Here is a 21,182-nt window from a genome sequence, read left to right as displayed (position 1 = left end):
GCGAGGAAAGAAGACCCTACGCACGATCGCGTTGCATTTTTGTCGAGCCGTTGAGCGAGTCCAGGACGAATTCGACTCCGGTCCTGGCAACCGCGGCCGGCGGCAGACTGCGCGGTTGCGATCCGCGCGTTGCCGCGGTGGGACGGGCGATCCCGACGCGTCCCAGACCCTCCTCCCTTGACGACTCGTCTTGTTGACGTCCCTCGGAGGCGCCGCACGAGTCGCGCTGGAGCACAAGCGGGGGCTGCAGCGCGCGAAAGCTGATCCAGTGGCGGCGGCAACTTGTTTTCTTCCCAACTCTCTCTCTCTCTCTCGCTGGCTTTCTTTCTTATTTTCCGGATTTTCTCTTTTTATATTTCTGTCTCTCCACGTCGCGGGGCCCCTGCCTGCTTCCGTGGGCGGCGTATTACATCAGGTCCCACGCTGGAGGACCAGGCGCCGCCGCCGCACGATGGGAGGTGTCGGCCCGGGAAGGGACCTCCCCCGAACGGAGCAGAAAGGGCCTGCCTTCCAAACCGCCCGCTCCCGGTTTGCCGAGCCGCGAAAGCGGCGTTCGCGTAATGTACCCCCTCACGTTGCGGTCGCTCGACGCCAGGGGGCGGCCGTTTCGAGAGGGGCCTGCTTCTCCTAGGAAAGAGTTTACCGTGTCGTCTTAGAATGCGATGTCGACTGTCCCTCGCCGACGGCGGCCGTGACTTCTGAGGAACTTGAGGGTGACAGCGACGCGCGAACTTTCGACCGGGGCGCGAATGTTGGAGGCGGTCTCCACGACCAGACGAAAGAAACGTTGTCTGCTGCACGATCGAAAGAAGAGGACAATCCGTCACGTGTCTCTTCTGCGGCCCTTCCGTGCAAGACGTCAGCGTCAGAAATCGGCGAGACGCGGTAAGTCAACCGTTCTGCACCAGGACTTGGGGACGTGCAGGAAAGCCGCAGAAAGAAAGATGCACACGTCGAGTTTTTTTGGAATTGTTTGCTGGTCGGGTTCATCTATGGTACTTTGAGGAACAAATCAGCGCATAAATGGATTCAACACGCGGTGTTGGTGTAATCTGTTTCCTCTGAATAAACGTCACTTCTTAGCACATGCGTTTGTCTTGCCGGCTTCACAGCTTCTTGTGTTAAACTACGCAGGTTTACTCCTCCTAGTGAGAATTTATCAGCTTATTTTCATTCGGGTTAGATGATGCAGTAGTCGTGAAGTGCGCACCCTGATGGTCGATCGGGTTCCGTATTTCAACGACGTGAGGCTGACTTGATACGCACCATCGTTATCAGCGGGGCTCTGCGATTTTTCCTTCTTTATTTTAGTTAGCAGATGCATTCGATTAAGTTGCAACTGCAGAAACGTCGACGTCCGTTTTCATCCCTTACTCGCAAACGCCGATATTAGCCTCCGTTTACTTAATCAGCGGTCTTTTACGTCCACTAGGCATTGCTTTAGATGCAGGGCACTTGACAGGCAGTTCAGTATAGTGGACTATCATATTGTGATTTAGGGATTATTCTCGTTACGGAAAGTTCGCGGAGATCGTGTTCGACATATTCAACAGCTACACTGCAGACCACAGATGCGACGGCGATTTTGACTTCCTTCTGCTCTTTGAATGGTACACGACAATTCCGCAGGGCGTTAAGGTACTGCATTTATTTCGTTATCTCAGAGGGCGAGAGAAGAGATAGGAGCTGTTCTGAACCATGAACAGAAAGCGGACATGCAAGATCGGCGTCGGATGCGGCTTTTCGCTGTCTGAAGTGTGCTTGCGGAGGCGTTATATATATATATATATATATATATATATATATATATATATATATATATACCCATTGCTGACAGCTATGACGAATTATAACAGCCATGGAGGTTACTCACATTGGCGAGGCCTCTCTCCGTACTCTCCAGTAGAAGCGTATGTCGCTGTCTAACTTTGTTCACTATACAGGTGGCGCAGGTAAACGTTCGACATCTTAGCATATATAGATGACCAGAATAAGATACTCACTGGGCAATAGTTTTTGTGGACTATGCACTAACTCACGCTCGATGTCTGCTCACACTCATCGGCGCCCACTCGTACATATATACCCGCCAAAACTCACTCGCATTTATACTCGCTTCAGTTGGACGTGCCGGCACCCAACGCAAGCACGTGTTCACTCTAGCCTGCATTTAGTCACGGCCGTACAATCGCGTCCCACCGCACTCGATCGGCAGTCGCTCACGTTCATATCTGTGCACGCCCACTCAAACTCGCCGTCGCCAAGTTTCATCGATGCTCACATTAACCGGTAAAGTCGCTACCCTTCGTATACGCCACAACGTCGACTCGAACTCGCCTGCACTTATTCCCGTATACATACCCTTCGTCACTCATTCGCACTGGGTATACCCCACGCCTGTGAGGTCAGTGTGGACCAAGTACGATCAAGTGTGCACATGAGTGAGTTGGCTGACCTATATATCTTAGTCGTTCATAATTCTGATCTATATATCTCGGTCGCTTTTAGTTTCCCAGGCAAAGTTTCAATAAAACCCGTCGTCGTCGTTGCCGTCTAGCTTAATGTTGCGTAAGTCTATGGGTTCCACCACGATGAATGTATATATACGAGATGCACCTGCGCCCGTATTCCCAAATTTTACGTTTGAAGTGCTCTTTACCCTTGGCCGGCAGTCTTCGCTAGTATGTATGTCCACCATTACTATTGGCTGGCATTTCTTCTTAGGAACATCTTAAGGACGACGGGCTTGTGCGGCCATCTGTGTATATTAATGCAATTTCTATGAGACCACATCCGTCAGCGAACTCACCACAATTCCTTCTTTCCTTCGCTCCTCTCTCTTCCTGCCATCTTTGTTTTTCCCCTTTCCCATTCCCCCGGTGTAGGGTAGCCAACCGCACGTTATTCTGGTTAACCTCCCTGCCTTCTGCTTTTCTCTTTCCATCCCTCCTTCTTCTTACGAGCAATGTAGCGTCGTGAGAGCTTTTTGTGAATACGGACGCAAAACTTTCCGGAAGAGCCCGCCATAGTTTCCAAGGAGGTGTCAAATTTATTTCTCGTTAACCCGGGCGGTACAGGACCTGTTGCTGTTTTGCTGACGCGCTTTATGCTGACAATGCAGCTACAGCCAGGATGCACCAGGCTACTGCTATAGCGCAACTATATATGCTTGACTTCTCGCTTTCGGACTATCGGCCTTTCGGACTATATGAAAACGATGTCTCACTTTTGCGCGCATTGACTTCAAGTTATAAACGTGGTCCGGAAACACCGAATTATTTTCGCACCACCACTTTCGCATGGAACTTGTATATAGCGCCATGTATCGGTTGCTATGGGGTCAGAAGATGACGCACGTCAACTTTCCCATGATGGCGGCTAGCCAACTTCGTATCAAGCACGATCAGTGTGGTTCGGCAGAACGATCGGCAACAAGAGCCGCGCCTTAGAATTCGCATGCATCGGTAGATATATACGATGGTTCGCGTTTCCTCCCTTCTTCCCACGGAGGCACGTGTTAATTGTCGGCGCAAAGCGTCATTCTCGAGGCGAGTCGCGGCTGCCTTTTGTGTATACGCGTATAATGGATTGGCCCCGCGGGTGGGGGACCGGGCGCGGCAGTCTTATCGGGGATGCGGTCAGCTTTTCTCTGCACCAGCGGCAGTTCGCTTGCGCAGAGGGATCGCACCCCCCAGATAACGTAATGGGCCATGCCTGTCGGGCACCAAATTCATCTTCGATTCGCGACAGGCGGGTGTCAGCGCGTTGCCCGCGCGGACACGTGAGACTGCATCTTCCGAGTGCTTCCTTTCGCAGTCCCCGAAACGGCTCTTAAAAAGGGAGAATGAGAAATACAGGAAGGAAGGAAGGAAGGGTGAGGGGTGTAATACATGGGCGAAATTGATGTTGGACTTAGCTCTGCGGCTGGAGTAGATGTTACCGCCGCAAGCGGCCATGTGGCATAAAACGGGCATCTTCGGTTTCGCCTTATGAAGCACCGCTGTGAGGAGGAGGGATGAAATAACGTTTATAACTCGATCCCTATACGCAACTGACGCTCCACGTCCAGGCTTGTCGGAGGCGCGGGGACGTCCATGCTTAAAATTGCCTTGCGAGCTGCGCCAAGAAGCGACCACTGTATGTACGAGTTTAGAGTCGATCGCCCCAGTTTCCTTGATAGGAACTTAAAACAGTACTATATGGACTCAGAGAGAGAGAGAGAGAGAGAGAGAGAGAGACAAGAAAAGGAAAGGAGATGAAACTTGCGCACATCCAGCAGATAGAAACAATAAGAGAGAGTGCGTGTATGTACCAGTTTCGCGCATGCTTGAAAGTGCACACCAAGTTGGTGTACGGCCACAGAAACCTCTCGATTCTTGGTAAACTGTAGCAACGCACTTGTTGCTTTCTGTGCCTGTTACGCGCACGCGATGGTTCAAGGATTTTCGCTTAAGAAAGCGACCTCGAGTCCAACCGATATAACGATGACCGGTGAGGGTGGTGCTGTACGCTGTAACAGGAACAAATGAACAGCAGGTGCACTCTCAATTGTTTTTTTTTTCGATCTCGCAGAAGCCGCACATAGGTGTGTCATACATTCCAATGCGGAACGAATAATCTTTGGTAAATGCCACTACGATCCAGAGGCGGCACAAACGAGAGGGCATATCGGAGCGGAAACCTTGTGAAAGCAGTGGTAGCTTTAAAGGAGGTTGTGCGTGCATGATAGCTGAACGCCGGAACACAAAATTTTCTTGCAGCATGTGTTCTCTGTTTCTTGCTTATTGTTGTGGTCTGAAAAGTTGGCCACCAAAGCTATAGTACACCAGTACACATGAAAAAAAAAGAAAAAAAAATGATAAAGAACATACCTGAAAAACGACATCTGCATCTTAAACAGTACAATAACTACAAAAGGTTGGAGAATTTTACCGTTAGTTTGAAGATCTGCAGGTACTTTGCAACGATGCTATAGCTTGAAGATTTATCGCACCAATTATGATGTCTCGTCACTGCTAGCAATCTGGGCTAGGAACAATTAATCCTTTATGTAAAATCCCCTTTTTTATACACTATAGGCACAGCCGTCGCAGGACCACCTCGTGTATGATTTGCCGCTCTTTATATATAGAGAGAGCTCGACCGCGGTTCTTTGTATTAGGGATACTCTGTATATTTCCGTCGTAGTGCAAGACAACGCTTCCTATCAGATCATTGGAGCTCACAAGGTACACAGAAAGTTACTGCGACCGCAAACGTTTTCAGAGCACGGAAGTTGCGGAAAAGTCGGCGCTTATCAGCTTACAAGCACGGCGGTATTCATGCAGAAAGGTATGCGCTGATCTTTTCGATCACATGCGCACAGATGCACCGGTTTTCGTTTCGTTTTCTTGAATTTCGTGCGATACGAAAAGTTTAGCCAGCTGGGGATATATAAATAAAGAGAAGCGTTCTGGCAGTAGCCCTGTTACGATTAATGTCATTGATTAACTTTGAGACAGTGTAGCGATACGCTGTATTGCCACCACGAAACCCGGCTTGGGGAAGGAAAACGGGAGTCAAAAGAGAAAGAGACAGAGATGTTGGTGATGAGGAGGAAGATGCACGGTAGCTTCATTGAAGGGCAGTACACACCCAGCGACACATGGGTACCTGCTGAGTCCTGGCACAAGTTCGCAGTGACACAATGAGGTCCTTTGAAGCACGGGCATATACGTGCACTCACACTATAGCCAGGAACCTAATTAAGTTGGTCCGATGGTCGGTTTCGAACAGGGTTCGCTCAGCACAGTAGCGCCATGCTCATTTCATTTCATTTCAGCGTGGGCTATATGTACACCAATGGCCTAAGTTGGCGGTAAAACGGTAACAACACATAAAACAAAGAAACGGTAGGCGCCAGAAAGTGTGCGAAATATCCCGAAAGTGCTGATCGCAACAATATGAATGGAAACGTACACCAAATAAAGGCACGGGGCCTTGTGCGATGCAGACACTGCAGCATTGAATCAGTGCATATTATAGGGTATATAGTCCTCTGGAACATTAGGCTTCACTTTGGCCTCCCTGAGCACATTGTACAAGAAAAGCAATAAAAGGCGGGGATGTTAACCAGGTGGACGTCCGGTTAGCTGCCCTGCCTTTGGGGAGAGTGAATTAAATGGGAGAGAAAAGAGAAAGAAGGGGAGATATGGACAGAACTGTTGCCGACGCTCTCTCTTCGTTTTTCGACAGCGACACGCAAGACCATAGTCCGGGGACCTTTGCTTCCGAAAACTGTCCTAATTGATCTCAGCCGGCTTGACGCGTCCGGAAGAGTGGCGCGAAACGTCGTAACTGGAACAACGGCACGGGTTGTTTTCGGTAGCCTCTTCCGTCTCGCAAGAGTAGCGAGAGTTTGGCGAAAGAACGGCAGGAAAGGAAGCGCGGCAACGCCTCCCATAACAGCGACAGGGTGCGGAGTTTGCGTTTGCGCGGGCAAACAAGAGGCGGCTTTTCTAAATTTAGCATCGGCTTTTCCTTTATCTGTCCCCATGTGTAAACTGGGAAGGACGGGGGATCGAAAACGCTTCTTGCACGCGTGGACATCCCTGATTTTCCGTCCGTTGCCAATGCCGTCAGCTGTACTAAGCGGTGTGTTTGTGCGGGCTATCTTAAACGCTTCTCCTTCGAGCAGATACCTCCGTATCTGCCTGCCGGCATCCTGCGCCGCAGAGCCTCGCGATTCGCGCCGCCGCTGGTTGGCGGTGAGGCAAGGCGCGCATTGAACACGCCGTGTCGCTGATACGAGGAGGTGTTCGATGACCTCTGCTGTCCGGAGGTTGGCGCAGTGAAGTTCACGCTTGCTTAATAGATACTCTTTTGAGAATAGGAGCCCCAAACGTACGTTTTGGGGCCCCACAGAAATGAGCTTTGAAGCCACTGCGCATACGGAGACGCAAACTGCGTTTGGGTTTTACGTCGGGCACACGCTATTTCACTGCTTTAGCGGGAGCCCCAAAAGCTGCCCCAAATGCTTGGCGTCAACCAACATGGGGGCACGCATCGAAGCGACGGCTTTAACCTAGCACCAAACCGGGGACGATTCGTGGTAGCGCGTAAAGTTCGTTTGGACAAGTGTACTCGTTATATGTGATGCGATTGCGTGCCCAAAATAAAAAAAATGATATTTCGTAAAGGCAGGCAACGTATTTAGTTGTATGGTTACCAACATATATGGTTACCAGTTGCACTATGTATACGTATCCGTATCTTCAAGAATGCCTTTTCTTTCACAATAATTTCGCCTGAGTTCATATATAGTTATTTATTTGTGCCTGTGTGTGTTTGTGTGTGTGCGTGTGTGTGTGTGCGCGCGCGCGTGTGTGTGTCATCAGTTTTCGTTCATCTCCTTGTTAATTCTCGTACTCGAAAGCTTCTGAGGTGCGACGTTGCCACCCCCACCCCCTCCTGCCCCATTTCAGTCTGAATAGCCAAGTTCTCATACAGTCGACTTTGATGAAAAACAATACGATTCGTGAGCACACGAGAAAAGAATTTAGATAAAAAGATTCTATATAGATGAGCTCGAAAGATCATGTTGCGCACACGCATCTTTTGTAGGAGAGGGAACGGATTGCTGCATACTTCTATAGAAGTGTGCGGCCCCATAGTCTCCATGAACCAGATTTCAATAGGCCTAAGAAACATTGAAAAGGTGATCTGCAAGCATAGTGACAAGCTTCCAAACCTCCCATATAACCTGCTGTTCCAATTTCTTTTTTTTTTTTTTCGTTCTTCCAAAACATTCGCACTACGAAGCACACTCGCGCCCCCTGTGTAATCCATCAGGAGTTTAACGATGCGCCAATACTGAATAGATTTCGTTCGTCAACTGGGTATGTGCGCTTCAGCGGGTGTAGCGCCGCGCTACAGCAGACGATGCAGCGACTCGCTGTTGCCGCGCGCGTCGCCGCGTGGAAAATCCGGCGGCGTGTGACTCGGCGGCCGGCAGCCGTTCGTGGCTCTTTTTCGTTCCTCCCCGTACATTTCCCGTTCCGCTGGCATCCGGCGAGCGCCGGAGAAGCAGGAACAGACGAGCGCTCGCAAGGCATCCGGCGGAATGCATGCGCCACGTGACCGCCGCGCAGTCTTGCGGTTAGCTGTATGCCGCGCGTTGCGTCGCTCCACTGTCCGTTGCCAAGGGCTTCGAGGCAATCGACGGCTTTGCACTGCCAGATATTGGGTCCCAACGTCGTCACCGCCGCTATGGCGCAGTGGCTACACGGCCGCCGAGGACCATGTCGCGAAGGCCGATATAGGGTCGGAGCGTGAAAATCGTCTTGTGTATATGGTGCGCTAAGGAACCTCGCGTGAGCGAAATAAGGCCCCTCTTCAATACGCGGTTCCCCATATCCAAATGAGGTTCTCTACAGGATGTGGGCTCTGTGGCAACCTATAGGTTTATTTCTTTCGTACGCACTTTGCTGTTCGCTTCACCACGTATTTCAACTTGGCGGCATCTGCACGTTGCCGTTCGCTTCACACAGCGCACGCTTCGTGCGGGACGAGCTCCTAGCATTCTCTGCACTCGTCGGGACAGATAGGGCTCAGCCCGTGCAGGTGCGGATGAGGCCGGTTCGGAACGAGCAGGAAGTGGCACTGGACTGATGTGGACTGTATACGGTAGTTCATGAAATGCACGACGGTTTGAAGGGAAATTGCGTTTCCATCAGGCTTCCGAAATTCAGCGAGGGTTTTCTTTGAGCAATGTCGCTTATATTAGTGCAAACGCATGACTTGGAAACAAATCGAACAAGTTGTAATGGAATTTAGCTGTTTGCACAGTGTCAGAAAGCACACTTATAGAGGCGCTATCGAGACGCCTAATGGTCCAAATCTGGAACGAGCGCTGTTTGCAGTTTCTTCTTAATTTCTTGTGGGCCAACAAGTTGAGAACTCGCAGCGTCGAATGAGAAGACAGCGTATTCTGCTTACACCGCTAAACTAAAGCATGCTATCAAAATGATATGTCGCTTCGCTGCATAACATATTTCATGATGAACTTCAGACATTCCCAGCTAGTTCTTGTTCCTGCTACTGGTACGAACAAAAGTACATTAGCGAGGATATTCCTGCTACCTAAAGCATTGATAACACTAACGCCGGGGCAAAATACTAAACTAACAAGGTCAAATGAAGCTTATAAGCGTATACCACTAATTTAATTAAGCACCTGCCTAAACCAAGTACACTCCGGAATTTGAAATACCAGCAGCGTAACTAAAATATGTACAAAAAAAGCAGTGGTGCACTGCCGGGAATAAGGAAGTCGTCCCGAGTGAAGCGTTTTGACAAATCAGCATAGTATTAGTCGCCTCTTCCCAATGCGTAAGATTATTATCCAAGTCGGTCTAGGATTCGCGCCGTCTACTCCTTTCTGGAAACGATGCAATCATACATGCGGTGCTCTCTTTCCACCGCGATGACCAGCATAAGGGTACACAACAGAAGTAGTTCGACATCCGCCATTTTTCTTTTTCGGGCTTGTGCGCGGCGGCTTGAGGACAATCTGCGAACTGTTCGAGGCATTCAGCGCGTGCCGTGACAGAAGACCGTCTTTCGCTTCAAGTCTGAACCTGGATCGGCTGTTTCTTGAGACAGCCGCTAGGCGGCGAGCAATTAATTGGAGTTGCGATAGGAAAAGACGATTGCAGGTTTGGTGAGAGACGCAGGGAGACCGCAAACAACGGAGGCGTAGAAAAACAAAGTTCCCAATAGTGGTTCTGAAAGTTTGATGCTGGGAATTCTGCGTGTGTTATTTTAAAGAATAGGTAGGACATTAGGCAAAATAATAAGAGCTTGGTGGCGCAACCTATCTCCCCGTTTCAAAGGGGACACCTATAGCATTCATCCGTCCATCCATCGCGAATTAGCGGGCAAACAAAAAACTCCCTTCTAGGTGGCTGCAACCGCCGCATTTTGTGGAAGCGGTAACGACTTCTCAACTTGCTACGAGGTGACAGTCACGGAGAGCATGCTAATTGATACAAGGGGCCAACGTCAATGACTGCTGTGAGAATTGCGTCGACTTCAGGTTCCCTCATGGTTTGGTCATATGCGGGGTCGATTGCGCAACATCAAAGGTGAAGTCCAGCGAGTTAGTTGGGCGAAGCACCGCGAACACTTCGAACCTTTCGATTGGCCGTGACAGAGTAATCTTAATTACCTCGTCTAGTGATATAGGGAAAACGATGACTTAAAACGTGGATCTTTTGGGGCATTGTAGTGTCCCGATGCATGTAGTGAGATCAGACACGTAAAGTGCTCCGACATAGAGTGTACTCCCATATCCACAGACGCTTGCGAGTTGTAAATATGTAAACTAAACCAATCGGTTCCTTCAAGCTTCCCAATCTCATTTCCTTACCAACAAGCCATTCTTGACGATAGAGACGGACCACGGTATGGGTCCTCTTAGCTTAGCGCAACGACCCGATATAGCGCAGGCCAGCTATGTTTCATGCGCTCCGGCGGCTTAGGCAAGCCGACCTTATATTATGTGTGTCCGAATCACGAACACCAGAACCAGATAACAACAGCCACATGGGTGTGCGTCTTTGCTTCTCATTTTGCGCCTCAGCAGCATCGTGTTTGTTCAGTACTCGGAAGGTGGTCACACCCTGATCACTGGTCGCTGGTGGATCGAAGTTTGGACGCTCGTTTGCGCTATATATGCTCCGTGTGTTACCTCGCGAACTTATTTATAAACACGCAGAGTGTCCAGTAGTGTGTGTGTGTGAGAGAGAGAGAGAGATAAACAGGAAAGGCAGGGAGGTCAACCAGATATCGGTTTCCGGTTTGCTACCCTACACTGGGGATGGGAGATAGGCGTTATGAAGAGGAGAGAGGAAAACGTTAAAAATAAACACGCACGCACGGAGGCACACACACACAAGAGGCGTTCCAGTTAAAGTCTTTCGCACAGGCCCGTAGATCGCAAAAAACGCAATAGTGCTTGCACGGCCTTCTGTGACGATAGGTCCTTTCGATGGTGCAAAATTCTTTTTTCTGATGGCGGTTGGTCGTGCAGCTGGTCAAGTTCTTGGCGAAGGCATTCCCTCTGTGCACTGTACTGCGGGCAGGCGCACAAAATATGTTCAATTGATTCTTCGTGGCCGCAGTGGTCACAGGTTGCGGTGTCGGTCATCCCTATGCGGAATGCATAGGCTTTGGTAAAGGCAACGCCCAACCAAAGTCGATATAAAAGCGTGGCGTCTCTACGGCGAAGCTGTGATGGCGCTCGAAGACTTAATGTGCGATCAAGTGAGTACAGTCGCGTATTTCTGTCCAGTGGAAATGCTGCTTGTGCTATGTACTCCAGCGTAGTTCCCGCTCCTCCACCTTCCTTCCCCGTTTGTGGTCAGCGAATGAACAAGTTCTAAACCAGAACCTGCAGGATCATGAGCGCGGTGCGCACACCGATAGATCTCGGAGGCTATGGTTTTACACGCAACCCACGCACTCGCGTCGTTTTAGTGCACGCGCTCGCGCTGCGATGGGTTCGCTATCAGCTGTTCACTGCGGTAGCCTGGAATTCTGCTTCTGGGACTGCGTCAGCACCGCCAACCGGACCTGCAAGATTTGCGCTGAAAGCTGCCAACGCGGTCGCTTGCGGGAGCTTCGAAAACCGTGCCGCGAGCTGCCAAAGCTACTGCTGCTGCTTCTGCATTCAACGGCGACGCTGCTGATAACAGCCTTCGACCCTGCTTGCCCTCCCCTCCGGAGAGGGGCTGCGGCCCTAGGAGTCAGCAAATTTGACACTCTTCGAGAAACATAAGTCACCGGACTGACGCCGCAGGGCTGAGAGCGGAGTGTACAGGGAGAGAGGCGGAAAACAGCGTGCGTGCGCTTGGCCGTGGGTTCGAGACCGTGCTCGCTTGACCCCTGGAGCGACATGCGTAGTACGCTCGAATGACGGCGAGGGAGAGACGAAGCGAACGTTGCGAGATGGCTATAAATTAACCCGTTCGCTTTTGGTGTTCGAGATCCAGCGACTCATCACTGCCATCCATCGCTTCCGGCTTCGATACACAGGCGAAGCCTTCTTTCCATGTTCACAGTCGTTCAATCATGCAGCACTCGCGTTAAGAAACACGACTGGAAATCCAATGAATGCCTAGCGTTGTTGTGGACGGAGTCTCTTCGCGCATATTCGTCCGCATCTCACCGCCGCACGTGGTTGAAAGAAAAAAAATACTTTCGTAGAAGTCTTGTGCGCTATATGCTCGCATCTCTGTGGTATAAATTCCGCAGTGCCTGCGATAGCGTTCAAATGCGGGCAGTTAAAATAAATTGCAATTTCGCCACGCTGCCCTTATTTAGCAGGTGGTACAGTGCTGACGGCTAGGTCTGCGAAGTGGGAAGCGTTGTGCACGTCACAGCTTTAATGTTCCAAGAAACACATCTCGACTATGAGAAATGCAATGGCGGACGCCGGAACAACACACCGCCATGCTCACTGAGTTGTCGCCGAATGGGCAACTTTTCTATTCTCCTTTTGTACTAGAACGGGGTGACAGCGGGCTGAAATCGAACCGCTTACTTCGTGACCGTCAGTATAGAACGCCATATAGCTAAGTAGTCATCGGCTGCGGGGGCACAACGAGTCGCACGAATCCGCTGCTGGCTTCAAATATTTTTAACACTAGTCGCCATGATACTTAACTCGAACACTTCACGAATGCTTTATTTTGCTTATCCGGTGGACGCTGGTGGTTTCTTGTGGGGAGTGCCTTGAATATGTTAGCTGAATGCGTCTTCCTTCAAGACATTCACTGTTCGCTTCTTACAACACGTGGTAAAGTTAAACCGCCCTGGGTGCGTCTTCGTTGTTCGCGTTAAGTCTTATACAGCTACAGCTGTTCATGAATTCGCCATCTGCGCAAGTGCAGCTTCGTTCCGCAGCAAGTAGTAATTCATGACGTAGCCTTTTCTCTTTTCGAAATTGCACGAGCACCACAAAGCTTCTTCAGTCACGTCCGCCATTCTAGAGCATCTGAAAAATTAGAAAAAAAAAACCCTCGGTAATTTTCGTCTCTAGAGCCTTACGTCTGCCTTAAGTTACCGCGCAAAGCATCTTAGTTTGCGAGAAAAAAAGAAAGTACAAATAACGAAATTGAAGCGTGGCGCGCGTCTTGCGACACAAGCGGCTCGCGCTTCTCCATCGAAGGCACGGCTGTCACCGAAGCCGCACAACGCTACTGCTGACTCAAGATCGGTCCCCGAAACATCGCGACGCGGCCAATCACAGCCGTCGCCTCTCTTTACACGAGCCGAGCCACCGGTGGCGACAAGGCCAGCCGGACGCTGACACGCGGTTCAGCGTCTCGCCGACGATGCAGACACGGAGGTCCCGCTGAAAAAAAAAAATCCGCGCGCTGCGCATGCCCGCTCCTTCGGTGCATCGTGCACACACATACACACACACAGACACGCGCGCGCACACACACACACCAAGCCACCGCCCCGCGCTTTTCCCAGCCTCCAGCAGTTCCTCCCAGTGGCCGTGGTTGCTAGCTTGTTAAAAACGCTTCCTCGGCGGCTCGGAGACGTCCGCTATACGCGTCCGCCAGCTTCGCTTTTCCGCGGCCGCTGCTGCCGAAACGAACGGCAACGTCGAGCCGTGGTGGTGGCACTCCCGGAACCCGACGACGACTTCGCGCTGTCGACCCGAGCACGCACATCCGTCGGCTCCTGCTGCACTGTGCCGGCGCCGGAACCGCTCTCGCGGGGGGACCAGCGCTGCCCGAAGCCTTATATGCAAGGTAACCCGGCTTTTTGATTAGCGTCGCCTATCTTGTCTCTTCCCGTGGGTTATCAACGACAGTTCCGCCCGCCCACTGCCTTTGCCGGCAGCGTGCGAACCCTTCGGCGACGCGGGGCCGATATAAGGGGCTCGACGGGTTCGGCCTCTTAACGGCTGCGCCCGTATCAACCTCGGCGAGCGGGCGGTCCTCTCTCGGCGTCGGTATCGGGCGGGACGGCCCGATAAAGAATGCGTGCCGCCGAGTTACGCAGTGACCCGTATTTTTAGCGTCCGATATTTATCGCTTCTCCCGTGGATGTCGATGGCGCGCACCTCGGTCGGGCTCGCGAATGTAGTTTTATCGTAGTTTGTTGGCGTGCTGCTGGCTGCATTAGGCCAGCTTGTACGCGGCCCAGTGCGCTGGAAAAAAATGTAATCGTCTTGGGCCTTCTGTTGTCGAGGGGTATCATACTTGATTGCGTATTCTTGAGGACTGTCTAGGGGAAACATTTTCTTGCGTTGTTCCTCCATAGCCAGTTGCCGTTATACCGGATATATTTCTGTGCAGAAGTGACTGTTCAGCTTCGCGTTGCGCGCTTGGCCTTGCGACGTGTCTATGCCCCTCGCAAATAGTTTTCCCATAGTCACAAATTAAGTACCTATATGCAGCACGAATTTCGAGCTAGTTCTAATGAGAACTTGTGCCCTTCATTTTTGTGGACATTGCTTTACTAGCGCGCATGTTAGATCATGTTCGTCGAAGCATTTGTGATTGAGTTGATTGGTTCGATCGATTCGGTCATATATTTGATTCGACGCAACTTAAGAGTCACCGAATAAACATGCCTGCTCGATCTCCAGACTTGAAGGGACCCGTGAATTGATCAATTTGGCTGAATTTCAGGCAGAACGCCTAAACCATTGAACGTGCAACATCTTGCGCTGGACAGTTCTTTGGAATAGACTGCAGTTTAAAACGAAGCTGTAGCGATGGCGGGTGAATGCATTTCAGTAGAAGGATACGTCGACCTCCCCAAGTTTCTAGGCTCTGGAAAAGTATTGAAGGACTCTGGTTCTAGGTTGCGTGGGGGCTGGGATCGTGGCAAATGAAAGATGTGTAGAGCGGTAGGGACGTTGGCACCAATCCGCATGTTGGCTGGCTTTGGTTCTAGCCAGTTACGAGAAGCTTCAAGCTACTATAACTTATTTTAGCCAAAGCGATTAAGAACTTTCTTACTGATGGAAGTATTTTCTCTCACTACTATAGCGTGGCTTTCGAAAAGGCTTCCCCCAATGAACCACGAAATTAACGACGGCCGTCATTCACAGCATTGCAATTTTTCTTGACAGTAACAGATATGAAACGCTGGATAAGATGAGGACGAAAGAGGAGTACACAACATGAGCGCCATGCAACCTTCAACAAATGGTTTATTTGAAACCGCGGCCATACCTACATACATTGACGACGCCCGTATACGTAGAACGAATACAATGATCAGAAATATGCCATTTGTCCTACTTCTTTTTCTTTTTTTGACGTGCACACACTATCAAAGCGCGCACTGTACGCATACATAAATTATAGTTCTCTCAGAAAAAAAAAGAAAGGGACGAAGTGCTTTGTGTGTCGATCAGGCCATGTCTTTTGAAAAAGAAAAGAAAGACGAAAAAAAAAAATGTTCAAACCCACACGTGCTATAGCGCAATGGTAGACACCCATCGCGTCCTTTACTTATATGGTTACAACGGTTCAGTAATCTCATTTAGGCAACGGCTCATGTGTCTTTTTGTTTGTATCACGCTGTTTGTTTTTTGTTTTGTTGCTACTTCTTAGATTCGCCCTTCATAGTTTTTGTATTACCGTTTCTTTTGTATAACTTTGTATAACCTACGGTTCTTTTGTGACCACTCCCATTTACAATGCATTTGCGTTTGAGGGTATTTGGAATAAATAAATAAAATACCGCTTGCCATAGGAATGAGGTGTCTGGTAAACAAATGCTCCCTGCGGATCACCAGGCGTGTTCTATGTCGTTTTTTTGCAGGAGTGTGTTTTGTCCTCTAGTAGATAGCTGACCTTACAAATTGGTTTCGCCTTGCATGGGACCGAAAAAAAAAAAACGTTAACGTGGGCGCGTTCCGCCAAAAATAATGTAGTTCAGGATTAAGAAGTAGCGTTCGGATTAACAAGTCAACAATTCGAGCCAGTGCTGATCATCGGTAAAGAAAAACTTTTTGCACAAAATCTCGCATAACTTGAAAAGGCTGGCAGCTTGATAAGGGACCTCTAGAAACCTTTTTTTGCGAGAAAAATCACCGGCATGCGGGCAAAAATTGTTCAGTCCTTCTTTTTTTTTTTCGCTTCGGAGCAATGTATATGCATAGGAGATGCCGCCAGACAAGACCCGTGGAAGGAGAAATTTAGCGCCGGGACGGCGGCAGCGAAGCCTCGTTAACGTAACTATACTAATTTGCGAGTTGCGCAGAGCTTGCGCTCGCGTGCACGTGTCTATCGTATCCCTTGCTCGTCATTTTCGTATTATTTCATGTCTCCCGACCCAGTATGGTGTAGCCGACTCAATGCTCTAGGGATTGCCTCTGCATTCTCTAGCTCGTTTCTATTTATTTTGAGCGTGAACGAGGTATTGCTAATCGTTGGAAGGACAAAGGGCAAGTAAGAGTATGGCAAGAGTGCTTCAGCCTGTAGGTGTAGTGCAAGCTCGGTAGACAATAATGCTGAGAACGCTGCTGGAATAATGACCCTGAGCAGTTTGCGCGAATTGGATGTAGGGGGACGTGAAGTTACAGCGGCTGCAAACAGACTTATTGGGAGTGTTTCAGGTTGACGGCATAGTGCTCTTTACCGTTACCGCTATAGTACGGTTGCCGCGCACGTACCCGGTAGAGCTTAGCTAGAGCTTACCAAACTGGCGCATGGCCGAAACGGTATATGTTGTACGGCTAGAAGTGCGCGCCTACTGAAACGCTGCTTCAGGCAAGGAAAAAAAAAAAAACTTTTTAGTGTGCGAAAAGCGCTCTAACGTTGTCTATTTCTGGGTTTACCGTTTCTGTAAAAATACAACTTCCAATCGAGCATTGTATTTGCACGCGATGCTCGAACGAAATTATGCGTCGGTTTTTCTGAAAATGGAGGCAGACATTGGAGTCGGAGATGTTCTGACCTTGCCCATCCAGGAATGGAGGAAACGGGCGAGGCTGCTTTAACCCCTTGGGTTGATAAGAGCTACTGGCTTATCTCTTCGCAGCAGGCTCCGAAACGCTTCAGCCTTCCTAAACGACATTAACTGCGGCTATCTCCGCAAAGAACCTCCCGCTCGCTGTCATCCTAACTCTGTTCTAGTATTTTCAAGGGTGCGGACCAAAGACGGGCCTAACTAGAATCACCGCAGCGGATCCGTTCCCGTTTCTTATCCCCCCCCCCCCCCCACTCTTGTACATGCAGAGCCCAGCCTTCGAGGAACCGATCCATAACCAGGCCGGCCTGTAGATGCGCAAGCTAGTGTCTTCCTCTCCGCAAGACTCCGAAGGCATGGCTGACAAGACCGGCAATCAACAGCAGCGGGAGACTTCCCCAGTGATAATGCAGTCATGGATAAAGGAAGAGCGCCTCGATGAGGAAGCCGCGGGCGGGTCTCCCGTCAGTTCCAACCAGCAAGGCACCCCTACCCACGCGCAGAATGACTATGCCTCGGGATCCCCGCCGCAGCCGCCGCAGCGGCAAGGCGAGTACTCCCCAGTCTTGGGCACGTCTCCGGACGCGGGAAGCGGCAGCGGCGGCTCGTCGCCTCAGGCGCCCAACATCAAGCGCGAAGTCATCGAGCCCGACCAGCAGCAGCACAGCCCGAGCATGGCGGCTCCACGGAGCGTGGCTCAACCGTCGCCGCCCGTGTTCTACCCTGGCAAGTACGGCGGCGGCTTCGACGATGGTGGCTACTACCCGCCGGCCACGTCCCTGGCAAACTTGCACATTGTTGACGGTTCGGCGACGACCGTGCTCCGGTACCAGCCGTCCGCTTCCAGCGCGACCATGCAGGTCTCGCCGTCGCCGTACTACTCGCTTCCGGTGGCCTCAACGATGTCCAGTTCTTCGGGGAACAGTTCGCGCGACGGCGCCCTTCTTGAAGAACAGAACGCCACCTATTCTCACCTGACCCCGGCCAGCACCGATCCCCTGGGCTACCCGCCCAGCAGCCCGTACAGCATGCAGTCGAAGGGCTACCAGCAGTACTCGCCCCCCGACTCCAACTCGTCTCCTAGCCCCGTCTTGATGTCGCCGTCGAACAATACCATGTGGACGGCTTCGCCGCAGCCGTTGCACCATCACGACGACTTCGTTACGTCGTCCAAGCAGGTCAACAACGGGTTGGGCGCCTCTTCCTGCCGGATCCAACACTCGGCCCATCTCCAAAACCACCATAACCACCAGCAGCAGCATCAACAGCAGCAGCAGCACCAGCAACAGCAGCAGCACCAGCAACAACAGCAGCAACACCAACAGCACCAACAGCAGCAACAGCAGCAGCAGCACCAACAGCTGCACCAGTCCCAGATGAGTCCTCCGAGGACACCGCAGAGTGGAACGGGTCAGCAGATGGGCAACACCTACTCGCACTTCCTCCAGGGAGTGGAACACCATGTGGCACAGCACTCGGCCATGGTATGGAACCACGCCCTAGATGCCGGTCACGGGGTCATGGCTGCCTTCCCTGCCTACTCACCTCCCAATGACAAAAGGGGCCTCATCGGCGAGTACCGTGAGTGCACGTTAATTTTCTTCCCGCTATACCATGACGTCGATGCCGACCAGGTAATCTGAATAGTTTATTGGGCTAGTTTATTGGGCTAGAGAGGAATATATATATCCTCTCTCCGAAGCATGGCTAAATACAGAGCAGTAAACAAAAAAGAAAGGTTCAGTTAAGTAATAAAGTAAAAAGCAAAAATTCGCACTGACTGTGGAGGCATGTATCGTTTTTATTCTATTGACGTGATTTCATAGGAGAGGTTTGTGTTCTTGGCAATAAAAAAATGTTATCACAAGATGGGTCGAAAGTCGGGGTTTTCTTGCAATCTCAATTATCATTGAAAGCTATGTGCATCTTCGTCGGACCTATCAGGGTGACTCGTGCTGTAGAACAGGCGTCTCAAGTGATAGGGGTGATTTACTTGCTTCGATAGCAACTCTACGAGGTTTGGATGACATTTAGATTCAGCTTCGACTATTGCTCAGTTCGAATGAGCCTAATAATTTAGAGGACGATAACGTCTGATCACCCCTTGGGCTGCGAGTGTGAGCATGGTAGGACACTTGGGGAAACGGTAAACCAGGACGCATTAGTTAGTCATTAACGTGAAACTGTCGTTTGGCGAACCAAGAAAGAGTTTTGCGGATTAGGTCGGAATTAAGGGAGTAAGTTCAATTCTCCCTCTGAAAACCCTGCGGCGATCTCATTGTGGCGCGTGGGCTTACGGATCCTTTCGCAAACATGCGTTGTCCTTTCGCAGAACATATTTGTGTGTTCAAGTGTCGATCATCTGTCTAACAGCCACCAAGTAACTGTTTTTTCTCAGATGCTTTCACAAAATGTGATTTAACAGCGAACTGATTAGAATACATTTAAATGGGCGCGCCAAGTATTTAACCTTTTTTCTGTCTTTTTACCATGCAAACACTTCTGCCTCAGTAAGGCCTATGCTTGGCATATCAGGAGTGTTGTGTTGTACGGAAAGAGGGGGAATCGGGCAGGTTGGAATGCACAACATTAAAGGCCGTAACAACACTCCACAAGACCAGCATTATGTGTTAGAAGGAACACCACACGGCGCTTTCAATCGAAGGTTACTGAAGGAAAAACGGAACATGATATAAAAAACAATGTATCACATGGTCTCAACCACCTTAGTGCGCAAATAATTAAATTAAATCATGGGTTTTACGTGCCAAAACCACTTTCTGATTAAGCGGCACGCCGTAGTGGAGGACTCCGGAAATTTCGACCACCTGGGGTTCCTTAACGTGCACCTAAATCTAAGTACACGGGTGTTTTCGCCCCCATCGAAATGCGCCCGCCGTGGCCGGGATTCGATCCCGTGACCTTCTGCTCAGCAGCATAACACCATAGCCACTGAGCAACCACGGCGGGTACGCAAATAACTGCTAGTAAAGAAAGTCAAGTTAACAATGCAGTTCCTCAACAATGTAGTTCAGCTTGATGTACGACGACTTCTTTTAACGTACAATGTACAGGGATTCGAATGCTAACAGCGGAGAGCGTATGTTCTTGCGCTGCCCTGCGAAAAGCAAGAGGCGCCAAGGATGTCTGTGACCGGCCATCTCCGGTGTGTCAGACACACCGCTTGTGGCTCATTGCAGTCGGTCGCACTACATCTCCGCGGCCTTTCCTAAGCGCTGGGACGCAAAAAAAAAAAAAGAAAAAAGAATCCACGTGCTTCGTTGTTCGCATTTGAATCCTCATGCATAGTACCTTTGAAGGTACGCTAAATAGCGGTAATAAAATACGGGCGTTTTGAAGAAAAGTACGGCAGAACAGAGCAAAACACAACACACCACCAATCTGTCATCGTTTTCTGCAGTGTTTATACCGTTACAAGCCATGTTACACCAACTTGCCCACTATTTAGCACGCTTCTGCAGCGCTCGAGTGTTGGTTCATCACCATTCATTATTCGTTTAACGTGAAAGCGTTGACTGACAGTGCAGAAAAGCAGGACCTGATTTGCCCCCTTTTTTTTCGAAATTCGCGCCTAATCCTCGTTGCCCCTTTGTCAGTGCGACGTTGCGTATTTCAATGTATCTGTTCGTTTTAACAAAATTTATTGCTGAGCTAGTTCGTTCATGACTTGAGGATAAAAATGTACGGCGTTAAACAGCCGAGGATGAAGCGAGACACAAACGACATAGACGAATATGTCGTTTGTGTACGCCGTTTCTGTGTCACTTAGTCATCGTCGGCTTAGCGCCGTACCTTTTGTCCCTATATCTCTTCGTAGTTCGGCCGTTTGATGCATAGTAGTAGTAAGTGATTTTGGAATGAGAAAAGTGCAGTACCGTAACTGTCTCTCGCTTAGGAGGTCACCTCACCAGTACTGCACGGGGGAAGGGTAATGGGAATAAAAGAGTGTTGAGAAATAAAAGTCCGAGCACATTAGAGGTTACTGAAATTTCAAGCTGTCGCGTACTGCAGCCCTTCCTTATGCTTGTTAATGCTTTTTATGCTTGTTAATGTTGTAGCGTCGTGTGTCGTAAAAAAAAAAAGGTTTCATAAGAGAGCCCGAAAGGATCTACGGCTCTAAAAGAGTATAGCGTCCTCGCCACGCCTCGTGTGCTGGTTGTAAATGTTTTGGGTTTGTG

At 50.1% G+C, this 21,182-nt stretch overlaps 1 protein-coding gene across 4 annotated transcripts in view; it reads left to right on the top strand.

Annotated features, from left to right (window-relative positions):
* Window positions 1-545: 545 nt before the first annotated feature.
* Window positions 546-21,182, top strand: part of LOC142585015 (uncharacterized) — a 59,050-nt gene continuing 38,413 nt past the window's right edge. The window contains exons 1-2 of one of the 4 annotated variants that reach the window (XM_075695443.1): window positions 546-885; window positions 17,253-18,564. In XM_075695443.1, coding sequence (XP_075551558.1) covers window positions 17,298-18,564 — 1,267 coding nt within the window. In that variant the 5' untranslated portion in view covers window positions 546-885; window positions 17,253-17,297. Of the gene's footprint in view, window positions 886-13,455; window positions 13,806-17,252; window positions 18,565-21,182 lie in introns of those variants that run through there. The other 3 variants (XM_075695441.1, XM_075695444.1, XM_075695442.1) reach the window with 3 other exon arrangements.

Source organism: Dermacentor variabilis, chromosome 6, assembly GCF_050947875.1.
Source record: "Dermacentor variabilis isolate Ectoservices chromosome 6, ASM5094787v1, whole genome shotgun sequence".
NCBI classification, from domain to species: domain Eukaryota; kingdom Metazoa; phylum Arthropoda; class Arachnida; order Ixodida; family Ixodidae; genus Dermacentor; species Dermacentor variabilis.
The sequence above is the reverse complement of the archived record's forward strand: the minus strand, read 5'-3'. Positions and strand labels throughout refer to the sequence as shown.